Here is a 13,976-nt window from a genome sequence, read left to right on the forward strand (position 1 = left end):
CGTTGTGTATATGAAAAATTTTTTTTTTTACTCGTATATCCTAATGAGAACACTCTATTAAGAACCTGTCCTAAAATGTCTTCTTCTATTCTAATATGTGAACTTGTCATAGAATGATATCTTAATGAGGGAACCCTATCCTAGAATGATATGTGAACTTCATAGATTGAATAAAAAAATCCTCCTTTTTATAATAATAACCGCATTAATCAAGAATAAGAATATCCTACACGTGCTCCATTATTAAAATAGAAACAAAAAAAAATTCTTAATTTATTATTAAAGTAAAAAAGAAACGCTAAAATTAATATTGATCTTTTTAATAAACCAAAAACACAGTCTCGTTAAAAATACAATTTATTTTTTATTTAATATCCAAAAATTCAAAAGTAAAAAAACCTAATCATCCTATTATAATCATAATTTTATAAACAAATGTATGACTGACATATTGTAAAAAATATATATATAATTATTTCTATAATTACAAAAAGACGAACTTATAAATCTAATTACAATAATTATCAATATAATCAAGACATCTTAACTTGAAGATAATTACAAATAATTCCAAAATTAAAAAAATAACATATATAGCATTACAAAAGATTAAAAAATATATTTATGCACATATTTGGAAAAAATATCGAGGTTCTTTTATTTGTTTAATTCAATAGTTAAATTTGATGATGATTGACAGCGAAAATCTTCTATAGGATTAGGTTTTCATACACAGCTGATATCGAAACCTAGCGTGCATCCAGGATATTTAAATCGATGCAATGTTATAAAAATCTTTTTATAAATATATAATTTTAATTAAATTAGTTACCACAATATTTGATGGACTTAGATGAATTCTAAATCATCTAATATCAACTTATAATAATGAATAAAAATGATACAGAATCTAATTCTGAAACATCATTAAACAAAAGATTACTAAATAAAAATAATAGTAGTGATACAATTAAAAGTAATTCACATGGAATGTCAAATAATATATCCATATCCAAACAAGACAATTTTTCAATTATTACAACAAATTCAACTTCAGACAATAATCTTAAAAAGTATTTATTAATTGCATAAACTTATTTATTTGCATTTTTATAGATATTTTGGTGAAAAAGATTCAGGAAATGTCTGTTTACTTTTATTTCTTTATGTTTTGCAGGGAATACCTTTGGGTTTAGCAGGGGCAGTTCCCCTAATTTTACAACAATATGGCCATGTTACTTACAAGGAACAAGCATTTTTCAGTTTAGTTTTTTGGCCATTTAGCTTTAAACTATTATGGGCACCAATAGTAGATGCCACCTACTGGAGACATATGGGTTGGAGGAAGTCTTGGTTAATACCTGTGCAATATTGTATAGGTGGTTTAATGTTATTACTTTCCTTAAATGTGGAAAATCTTGTTTTTAATGCAGCCTCAAGTTGGTCAAGTCTCTTTATTTTAACATCAGTGTTTTTCTTGTTAAATGTACTTGCTGCAACACAAGATATTGCTGTTGATGGATGGGCACTTACAATGTTATCAAGGTATCCTATATAAATTATTTTTACAATAATTAGACTTGTTATTAATATTTTTAAAAGGTATTAATACCATTACAAACTCTAAAGAGGTTTATGGATATCGATAAAAATACATTTTTCCCAAATATATTAGAAATGCACTAGATAATATAAAAATTATCGATATCAATATAATTTTTAGTATTATAATTAGACATTAAAAAAAATTTATATATCTATTAACTGCATATTATAAAATATATTTACAAAACATTAATATTAAATATTATTAAATGATTATAACAATAGGAAGGCATCCTTTCCTATCTGGAAATAATATTTTAACTATGATGATAATTTTTTTACCAGTGTGCTAAAAACAATCATAGTTTGTTTTATAAATAATTATGATATTAGAAAAATTATTTATAATTTTTAAATCTTTTATCAGTGATAAAAAATTATCTAGATTTTGTTTTTTTATTTTCATCATATTGTAGCATAAGTTTGTTAAAAAGGTTATTTTTTAAATTTTCAGGAGATTAATGTACATGTGACTTAAATATTTGTAGTTCCTTAACTATCATTTATATGGGCTATTTCTCTTTAATATCTAGTAGTCTGCAAAGGTCAGATTGGCCCATAGCCTGAAATTTAAAAAAAATATATATTGGGTTGGGTTTGACTTCATGCATAAATATTTTTGGGCCAGGTCAGACATATACATAAAATATCAGGCCAGGCCTCACAAATCTCTGATTTTTCATAAAACCAGCCTAAGCATTAATTGATATATTTTTTTGATTTTCAAGCTAATAATTGGATTAATACTATTTAAATATAAATTACAATATGCTAATTTCTTTGTATTATATGAGCTGTATAAATAAAGTACTAAACCATTAAATAATATATGTTCACTAAAAATCAAAAAGTTTATTTAGATATGAATATTATATTCAATCGCAAATGTATAATGTAGATACAAACACAATTGATTTATAAATCGATTGTTAAAAATAGATGGCCTTAGAGGAAAGGTATAAGAACCTTAATTTATATTGGAAAGATTATAAAAATGTGATAGTTGGAAAAATTTTACAAAAAAATTTAGCAGGACAGGGTGGACTTTTATAAAATTTTAGCAAGCTTGGCCGGTCTGAATTTTCTTAAAATTTTTAAGGTCTGGTTTGGGAAAATTTAAAAAAAATTATAATGGGTTGGGCTAGGCTAGGCAAATTTTTCAAAACTATAATGTTAGCTCTTGAATTCAACATGTCAAACTTGAATTATGGGTGTTAAAGTAGCTATGAAATGTACTCATCATATATTGATTTTCAGATTCATTAAAGATCATAATTACAATTATGGGTGTACCGATACCACTTTTTGAAGGCCGATCCGATATTCTCGATATTACATTGATATCGGCCGATTACCAATCCGATATCATATCGAATTTTGTATTCTGTAAAGATACCAATGGTTTTAATTTTTAATATACTTTTTATTAGTGTAACATCTATAATCTAACTATACCATAACTTATGTCATTTAAATATATTATAATAATCAGTTATAGTTTATATTCAATTCAATTGCAATTCTAAAAGTATATAAAATATTTTTATTGTTAAATTACTTTTATATAATAAGTAAAATTAATCCATATACATATTAAGTAATAAACAAATATTTTACGAAATTTGAAATAAATATTTAAAATAATATTTAACATTAATATATCGAAGATTTCTTTTTAGAAGTACTAAAATCCAATTTATCAGAGGTCAGCCCGCGATGGCAACTGTCAATATCACCAGCTTCACTAAAAACAGATTCTGAAGAGATTATCGCACACTTTTATAAACATAATGCGAAAAAAAATAACGATATAGCAGAATGTTTATTAATTAATTATTATTATTATTAAAAAAATAAACATAAAAAATAGATTTCGATTTTATTTATAAAAATAAATGATTTTAGATATAATTTTTTTTTTAAATTTTATAATATTTTATTTTTGTTAAAAACGCCATTTTTTATCGGAATCGTAAAATTTTATAAATTGGCCGATAACCTATATTTTAAAAAGACCCGATCCGATAAAAAATATTGGTACATCCCTAATTACAATGAACATAAAATCATTTTTTTTCATTTCGAGGCATCATTTTTCACTTTTAATTTATTATTATCACTGAAAACTTTATATATCAATAAATACTTATGAGCCTCAATGAAGTTAGGTTCATTTCTGTTATTGGATTGGATATTCTGTTTTGAATACAAAAACCTCTTTCAATTCTTTTGCTTTATGTCTTCCCTTGATTCGTCTGAAGGAAATTTGAATTGTATAAATATTATGAGAGATTTAAAACATTTTGAATTAATTATTAAATTTAATCAAATAAATATTTTTTTTATTTTAATAATTTAAATATATATTGTTTTTATATTTCTGAATTTTATTAAAAAGTAAAGATTAAACTTTAATTCAATAGTGCCGATATCTTTGTGCCATTATTAATAGTTATAAATGATCTCGGAATTGGCATAAGATATACACTAAATTTATATAACAATCTTGGAATGTTAATAAAACTTAAAAATAAGTTATCAAACAAAAATATTTTAAAGAGGAGTCAGTATCGGACAGGAATTTTCTACAGTGGAGTAGGGGAGAATAATTTTTTTAATATTTAAATATATTTTTTGAACATAAAAAATTTATTAGAACTAATCTGCATGTAAAATTTATTATAGCCAAAAAAAAAATTATATTTAAAAAAATGGCAATTTTGAACACAAATAATAAAAAAAAATTTTTTCCTCTTTAGCTTTCAACTTTTCTGGTGCTAAGCTCCTTCAATATCTCTCCACTTTATGTTATTCATACTATCTCTTTTATCTAATTTATACTTCTTCATATTGGCTCTAACTTTATAGCCCCATTCAAGTTTTGGCCTTCCTCTTTTAAGTTTGCCCATCACTTCCAAACTCTCAACCTTATTTCCTATGTAGTTCATAGGCCTTCTCATTGTGTGCCCATACCACCTAAGTCTGTTTACCATTATCTTAGTCTTAATGGGCACTACATTTAAACTTTCTAGTATTCTTGTACTGCGCACTTTATCCTTTCTTGTTACCCCAGCAATCATCCTCAGCATTCTCATCTCCATAGTTTTTAGACTTCTCTCGTCTGATTCTTTGGTTGGCCATGTTTCTGAACTACATAGAATAGTTGGTTGTACTATGGAACTGTAAATTTTTCCCTTCAATTTGTGTGGGATTTTTTTGTCAAAGAGCACTCCAGATAAAGATCTCCACTTTAACCACCCTTGATTAATTTTACTCTTTATCTTTTTCTCTATTGTGCCGTTTGTTTGTATAGTGGAGCCCAAATATTTGCAGCTTTTAATTGCCGATATCTGCCATTCATTTATATCAATGCTCTTTATTTCATCTCCTCCTATCACCATATACTCCGTCTTTTCTCTATTTACTTTTAGTCCGTGCTTTTTTAGGATATTTATCCAACTCACTAATCTTTCTTTCATTTCATCCTTGGATTCGGCAAGTATCACAATATCATCTGCAAATATCATATTCCACGGGATTGTTTGAGATATAGACTGTGTTATTTCATTTACTACTGTAATGAAGAGAAGTGGGCTGAGAGTTGACCCTTGATGAACTCCTTCGGCTATTGTAAAGCCTGCTGAAGTACCTGTTGTGCTACGGACCATTGTTATATGGCCCATATACATATCCTGTATTATTCTAAAATATTTTTCGGGAACCTTTTTCTGGCGTAGCGTCCACCAGATAAGTTTTCTTGGGTATCGAAGGCCTTTTCTAGATCGAGAAAGACCATGTGTAGCTTTTTGTTCTTTTCCCTGTATTTTTCACTCATTTGCCTAATTGCGTGGATTGCATCAGTTGTTGATCTTCCAGGCATAAAGCCAAACTGAGTCTCTCCTATTTCGATTATGTCTATTAATCTTTTCCATTATTTTTTCGTAGAGTTTAAGACAGTGTGACATTAGTTTTATGCCCCTGTAATTTTGACAATTGTGTGGATTTCCTTTATTTTTGAAGTTAGGAACTAGATAGCTCTGCCTCCATTTTTGAGGAATCTTTTCATTTTCCAGTATTTTATTGTACAGATTTGTGAGGAGATGATGTCTACTAGTGCTTTAAGGTTTTCTATTGGAATATCATTTGGACCCCTAGCTTTGTTGTTTTTCATATGCTTGAGGCATGTGATTATTTCTTGTTCTGTTATTGGTTGTACAAGGTTTTGACATTGTTCATCTAGATGTAGTATGTGGGGATTAAAGTTGAGAAGCTCCTGAATATTCTTTCCATCTATTCATTATTTCTTTTTCCTTTATTATCAATTTCCCATCTTTATTTCTGATTACTTTCGGAGCTCCGTTTATATCCCTAGAATTCTTTTCTAGCTGTTTGACTAATCTGTATACTTTATTCTGCCCTTCTTTGGTATTTAGTTTTTCATACATGTCATCGTATGCCATAGTTTTGGTCCTAAGCTATTCTCTTGGATTTTTTGTAATTTGTCTTGTCATCTGGGTTTTTGGATTTGTACCATATTTATATAGGGCTTTTTTCTCCTGTACCTCTTCATTCCATCACCATTGTTCCTTGTATGATTTGTTGCCTCCCCTTGTCAAGCCTATTGTCGATTTGGCAGTGTCTATTAATCTAGATGAAAGATCTGTCCACATTTTTTAACTAACTTGCGAGGAATCTATTGTTTCAATGTTTGCATCAATAGCAAAGGCACCTATCATTGATTTTAATCTACTCCATTTAATGCATGGTTCTTTATCTTGTTTTGAGTGGATTTATTTGTAAGTTGTAAATCCATGACTAGTAACTTGTGTTGCACGGCAATATCTTCTCCTGGGATGACTTTGCAGTCTATTATAATCTTCTGCTTGAGATTAGCATGTAACTTATTTGGGTTTACCTTGTACCACTTTCATATGTTAATAAATGACTGTTTATTTTCTTATAGTAGATGTTGGTTAAGACAAGGTCGAAGGCTTGTGCAAATTTCAGTACATACTCTCCTTCATCATTTCTTTCTCCATATCCAAAACCACTATCATGCCTTTTGTAGCTATCTCTTGCTTTTCCCACATGCGCATTTAAGTCGTCATCCTTAGGAATTTCCATTACAGCTTCATCAAGGATAGCTTTAAAGTCATCTTTCTCCTTTTCTTTGCAACCCGTTTGAGGACATTTACTCAAAGGCTGTGTAGTAGATTGACCAATGCAGAGTTTTATCTTCATAAAGGATCCAAGAAACTTCTACCACTGAGGTGGTTAGATCTTGACTGAGGATGATGCCGACTAGAGGTCTGCATTGGGCGGGTTTTTGTACCAAAAGCCCGCCCATTTAATGTTTAAAAAAATTTAACCCGTCCGCCCAGCCCGCCCATAGTTTTCAAAAAATATGTACCAGCCCGCCCCGCCCATTTATCTAAAATTCCCTACCCGGCCCGTCCGCCTATTAGTCTAAAATTTTTTGCCCGTCCGCCCATTATTTATAAAAAATTTTAACCCAAGCCCGCTTATAAAATTTAATTATGGTCTTTCTTTCATTTTTTTAAGCATCTAATAAAAATATTTCAGCATTACACCTCTACAAAAAGTTTATAATTTAGGAAATTAATATATATATAAAAATAATCAATGTAAATTATGGACAATTTATTTGATCAAATTGAATATTTATGAAAAAAATATAAATGTAAAATTAATATTATATGTAACATAATGCAAAAATAATAATGAATCGACATTTTCTGGATTCAAACACGTTCTTCTTTGTTTTAAAAATCTTCCAGCAATGCTAATTCCGCGTTCGGAAGAAGTACTAGAAAATTTTTATTACATTCCCATAAAAGGAAATTTTTAGTAGATAAAAATGTTTATTTATTCTAAGAAAAAAGTTTTATTGTTGTGTTTATTACATAATATAGTTAAGTAAATGTTCTTCACTTAAAAAAAACGATTGGTACAATAAAAAAAGAAATATTGTTATATATCTTTTAAACAATTATTTTTTTTAGTTTGTTTTTGAACAAAAATTTTAAATTTCCACCCGTCCGCCCATTGTTTAAATTTCTTAACCCGCCCGCCCAGCCCACCCATAGTTTCAAATTTTTTTTACCCGCCCGCCTGCCCATTCACGAAAATTTTTTTACCCTCCCATCCGCCCGCCCACTTAGATGAGCGGGCGGGCCGAAAACACGCCCAATGCAGACCTCTAATGCCGACACCGTTCCTATTGCTAAGAATTCCATTATAGTAAAAATTTATACCCATCTCCAGTCATTAAAATCTTCTGACCTTTCTATTTCGTCTCTTGTATGCACGCTATATCAACTTTTCTCTTGTTCAACATTGATGACAATTCTCTCGTCTTACCTTTAAGTGTCCCAATATTCAAACTTGCTAACCTTTTCTTCTTTGCTTTCTACACCCTGCGATTCGCTTGAAGGGAACGCCCTAGCTTTCATATTCTTATTTATGTTTGTTTCCTTCATTTTTGTTTATTGGACAAGTATCCTTAGCACCCGGCTGTCCAGGCCTGTCGGTGACCGGGGTGTCATCTCTGAGCTCCGAAGTCATCGAAAAATAACCTGAAAATTTTTATGTTCCTTACCAGGATTGAACCTGGGACCTTCCAAGTCTACATCATAACCCACTAAGCCACCCCGGCGATGAACACAGATAAAAAAATATTGGAAAATAAAAAATATATGAGAGCGAACATAATATTTTAAAAAACCTATTATGGCTACGCGCCAGATGTTTTGGATCTGGTTTTAACAATTTTCTGCCCATCCATGAACATCTTGATTAGGCAATCTCCTTAAATAATTTTACAAGTTTTAATGTTTTATCGATATTCTAAGATGTTTAATAGAACCAATTCTGAGTTATACATATTTACGGGTCATTTTAATATCGGCACAACCAATATATTGATTTTTCGATACCGGTACGATATGTAAATTATATTTGGAGCAATCTTCAATACATTAAAATTTCAAAATATCGTTGATACCGATCCATAAATAAAAGGCATCATATATAAAAATATCGACAAGGTATTTATGATACCAATTACAAATACGTAATACAGATATCAAATGCAACTGATTTATAAAAGGGTTTGTGGAAATAGATAGCCATAGGGGAGAAATATAAGAACCTTAACTAACACATGGGAAAAATAATAGATATAGATGTTAAAAATGTGATGGTCGAAAAATTCGTGCAAAAAAATTTAACGGGTTTTGGCTGATTTTTTGTAAAATTTTAACGGGCTTGGCAACTTGTAAAATAATTTTTTAACGGCTGGGCTTTGCAGATCACTAATTGTCATTTTTAGATATTGGCTAAATTTGAAAGTAGCTACCGATATTAATATTATTTAGCCGAATACCAAGTAATGATGGCACATCTCTGATTATAATATCATTTTTAAAAGTGCAGGTTAAGAAACTCAAAATAATTATAATAAGAGATACTTTTATAATTTATTTAGAAAAAATGTTGGACTAGCATCAACCTGCAATTCCATAGGCCAAACAGCAGGCTATTTTTTGGGAAATATATTTTTCTTAGCCTTAGAATCCTCCGATTTCTGTAATAAATATTTACGTTCTGTCCCATCGTCGAAAGGTCTAATGACCTTTTCAGGTAATAATTGATTTTATAATTTCTTAAATTTTCATCAATAATATATATTATTTTAAAGCATTAATATATATTTTTTTTGTGCAATGATCTAGACTTTTTACAATTTTGGGGCCTTTTTTTCATTATATCCACAACATTGGTATGGATTCTTAAAAAGGAGAAGCCCCACTTTCCTAGACAAACTAGTCAAAATGTTGTAAATAATATAAAAAATCTTTATTACACTCTTTGGGATATTATAAAGCTGCCTCACATAAAATCATACATCATCATATGCCTCACCATGAAAGTTATACATTTTTCAAAACTAAATTTACAATTTAATTTTACTTTTAAAATATACATTTTCTAATCTTAGTTTATTTAAACTAAAATTATTATCTAAGATTTAAAAAAAATACATATCTAAGTTTTTAATATGAGGATTCCATAATTGTATTTTTTACAACCATTTTAAGATTGGGTTTTCTGCTGCAGATAGCGTCACGGGTCTGAAACTCATGGACGCTGGTGTCTCCAAAGAAAAATTAGCTTTTCTCGCGGTCCCACTCATACCACTCCAAATTTTGTTTCCTCTCATAATCAATAAATACAGTAACACGGATAAGCCGATCAATCTGATACTCAAAGCATTCCCATATAGGTTTAAATTTACATTTTTTTTGTTATCTTTATCAAAATGATAATATACTATAATTTTCTTTTTATTTTTCAATTTCTAATTTAATTATTATACTATATACACTTTCATTAATTATATTATTAAAGTTATTCATTTTTAAATTATACCTTACTCAAATTAATAAAAGGTAAAATTTATCTTAGAGAAAAGATGTAGCGATTAAGTATCGTTATACTAAGAAAAAAAGGTAACGGTTACAGTTATTTAGAAATATATAACAGTAACAGCAAAAAGCCTTTTGTCACAAAATTAAATTAAAATAAAGTAGGAATAGTTGAAAATCGTAAAAAATTTCAATAAAGATAATGAAGCCTAATTTGTGGAAAGTTAATATTGTATTCTCATGGAAATATTGGTTAGAACATTCCTTTTATTATTATTTTTTATGAAAAGGGAAACTGATATTTTTAAAAAAATACACCCATTAAAACTTTATTTTTTTCCCCATGGATTTAGAGAAACTTTGAAGAAGTCTTATTTCAATTGGTTTTCTGGCCTTGTATGTTTTTGAATTATTAACGCCTATTTTTCACAAATAAACTTTTTGGCCTCGTATATTATATTCAGAGTATATAGCCAGGAACTGGAACCCTCTTCTAAATTATAGAAACAAACTATTTTACATTTTCAGGAAATGCTTCTAACAAAAGTGCGAGTAATTTATATTATTTTTCAAAATGTTGTGATCTGATTTATAAGCTTTTTATATTGCTTTAAATTATTTGGGATTTTTAAAAATACAAATCATTTTTTTTAAAATATTTAAATTACTACTTTAATCAAATACTAAAATTTTAATTAAAAGAAGTACGGATTTGGATTGAAAAATATCATGCATTATAAAAAATAATTACCCTATAGCAATTAATATTACGTCGCATACAGAGTTAATGCTTTATGAAAAAAATAATTATTGATAAGCCATGAAATTCGATATTTTTTCAAATAAAAATTCTATGATTAAAACAAATCTAATTAATCGATATCTCTATTTTATACGGAAAGAAGATCAGTCGATATTTTTTTCTAAAACGAATACTATTGTGAACCCTGATTTAAATAAAACCCTTAATTTTTTTTACTGGTGGTGTAGTTTTAATTTTAGCTACTGATTTTTCCCAGCTCGGTGTCCTGATGTCGAAGATAATATTTGTTTATTTATTAATTTAATACCATTGATTTTTGAAAATCTTGATTATAAGTTTTGTGGTTGGTTCTCCCTATGATCAAAAAATTAGAATTCTTCCTCTCTCTATTGGAGGTTAGTTTTAAAATTATTAATAAATAAGTTAAATAACCAACAAAACGAGGGAATTTCATGATAAATCAGTTTTATAACAAAATATTATTCAAATAAAATAAGCAAGATAATCTTTTTTTTTAAAATGTTTATATGGTGATTTGACACAATTAATTGGTTGTTTTTGTACATGCCGATTTTTAAGAATAATTTTTCTATAATTCTCTCTTCTTTTGAAGTAATTATCTTTAGACTTACTCTATTTTGAGTAGGCTCAACCCCGGTATTTTTAATATATTTCTTATTAGAAGATCGATTTATGGATAATTGTTTTGCTAAATTTCTGCCAAAATTTCCTCTTGGATGAATTAATAATCTCACGAATTTGGATATTTTGAGGTCATACCCTTTACTCATTTGAATAAACTAAGGCTATAAATATTGATAAATTTACATTAACGAAATTTTGGTAATCTTAGCATAGTGGGCGGATGTCTATGCCATAAGGTGGAATTTTTAAAACACTTCTAAGGAATCCATTTTCATACAGCAAAGAATCACTACCGCCATTATTCGCTCTAACTATCTAAGTTTTATCTCTTCCATTAATAATCTTGCATGCCTATTTCTTTCTATCTCCATCCTAATTTCTATTTACTAATCTCCTATTTAGACATCCTCTTTTTAAATTCCCTTTTCCAAAATTCTATTATATTTTTCGCCTTTATTAATTTTATCTTAGAAAAAAATAATTATACGCCATTACCCATTGACAATATCAGCTATTAATCAAATTAAAAAATAATTGCATCAAAAATTTTTTTAAAGACTATTTTTTTTATAGATTAATAATTTTATTGTAAGCTAAAAAACAAAGGGTTGTCTAATATCATTAAGATGGGGTATTTTAAAAGGGTAAAATGCCGCAAATTCTATGTTTTGGTAAAAAATTATTTGCCTAGCGTCTGCACCGAAAGCATTGACGGCTATTTTAGATTTGTAAAAAAATGTATTTTATAAATTCATCTTTTCAAATATATTTGGTTTTTTAAATGTTAACAAACAAAAACAATTCCTTTCTAACTCAAGGGATCAAAATTTCATATCCAAAAATATACTTGTAAACGTTTAAATTTTGTTCAAAAATTTATACATATACAGGTTGTTAATAGGAGGCATTTTTGCCTTGCTAGTCTGGTGGACCACGCAAATAGCTCAATACCATAACCCTCCTCAATTTTCTACCTTCTATTATTTCGTTTTGTTCTTAGCTTATGCCTTACATCAAGTTTTGATTTTATTAATACGTTTTTCCACTTTTAAAATTCTTCAAAACTAAGTTATTTTAGGGCGAGGCGTAGTCTAAGGGGAACAAGGGTCCTAACGGCACCACTGATCATAATATATTTGTATAAATATTTAAAATTTGGCTTAGCCTAAATTAATTTACAAAATAATATCCAATATATTTTTATTACATTCCATATTTCCTTTTAATATTTTATAAACTTTTTCGCAATCAATCACAGGTAGCTTCTTATAGCATGTACGTTGCGATAATGGCTTTCCACGCGAAAATAAGTGATCCTAGGGTAGGGGGAACTTATATGACACTTTTAAATACTCTAACAAATTTCGGTGGAAATTGGCCCTCGACATTAGCCCTAGCTATAGTCGAAAGCTTGAATCTTAGACACTGCCCGGGGCTATCTTATTTATCATCCCCTTTAAAATATTGGCTTTATTGCTCAAATTCAAATAATTCTACCGTTAACTACGATGATAACAACATTCTGTCCAATCGCTCACTTCACGAAAAAATAGCTACTTCATATGTTAATAAAGTAATGAATCTATTTTTCAAAATTCAATTTATTTTACAGTATGTCATTGAAAAGTATTTAAAATTCTTTTGTGCATATTAAAAATGAAAAGTAACTACGATATTATTGAAATTTTATCATATTGATGCTATTTATTTGTGATCAAAATTTTATTATCTTTTTCAATCATTTTCATTATATATTAGTTACTTATCAAAATATCATTTCCGAAGGAACGGTTTAAAAATGAACTATGATTCATAATATAGAAAAATATTCGGCTTTCCGTTAACCTCGATCAAAAGAAATCGAGAAAAATTCTATAGGGATAAAGTCCAACCGGAACTTGTAGTCCGACTAATGTACTTTCTATTAAAATATTTTTTAACACTTAAATTATGAACATGTTCCTATTTGCTTGTTAGATTTTGCAACTCATAAATTTTAGAAAATTTTGATCTCTACTCTATAATCAATATAATTTTTTAAAATACCTTTCACTATGAATTTTTTCATCAAAATGATAAAATTTCATAGTAATAATAACATTTCAAAATTATATACAAATATAAAAAAATAATTTTAGTACTTTTAATCTCTTTGTATATGTATAAATAGTTTTGTCAAGAGTGCTACACATTTTTGGACGGATATTACGTAGAATCAATTTTATGTATATTCATAGGATTTCTGTGGCTGAAATGGAAGAAAAATAAATTTCAATCTTTACAAAATGTACCCTTAGCTATGTGGAGAGTAACGTCCGGAAAAATTGAAAAATAATTTTGATTTTTGATCCCCATTTTAAAAAAAAACATTTCTATATTATACGTTATTAATTTATATGGGTATTTTTCCCAAATTTACAATTAATGTAATTATAAATGTATAGGTAGGTGTTAATGGTTTTTATGAGTTTTATAAGAATTTGTAATTCCGGTTTACTACCTTAATAAAATATATC

General features: G+C 28.1%; 1 protein-coding gene across 1 annotated transcript; it reads left to right on the top strand.

Moving 5' to 3' along the window:
• Window positions 1-710: 710 nt before the first annotated feature.
• On the top strand, window positions 711-13,925 carry LOC135925736 (acetyl-coenzyme A transporter 1-like). The gene is made up of 9 exons (XM_065461196.1): window positions 711-784; window positions 829-1,073; window positions 1,117-1,545; window positions 9,113-9,267; window positions 9,360-9,556; window positions 9,726-9,910; window positions 12,351-12,477; window positions 12,719-13,033; window positions 13,631-13,925. The coding sequence occupies exons 2-9, from the start codon at window positions 889-891 to the stop codon at window positions 13,793-13,795; spliced, it is 1,758 nt and encodes a 585-aa protein (XP_065317268.1). The 5' UTR covers window positions 711-784; window positions 829-888; the 3' UTR covers window positions 13,796-13,925.
• Window positions 13,926-13,976: the final 51 nt, after the last annotated feature.

Source organism: Gordionus sp. m RMFG-2023, chromosome 3 (genome assembly GCF_954871325.1).
Source record: "Gordionus sp. m RMFG-2023 chromosome 3, tfGorSpeb1-WG-v2, whole genome shotgun sequence".
Lineage (NCBI taxonomy): Eukaryota > Metazoa > Nematomorpha > Gordioida > Chordodea > Parachordodidae > Gordionus > Gordionus sp. m RMFG-2023.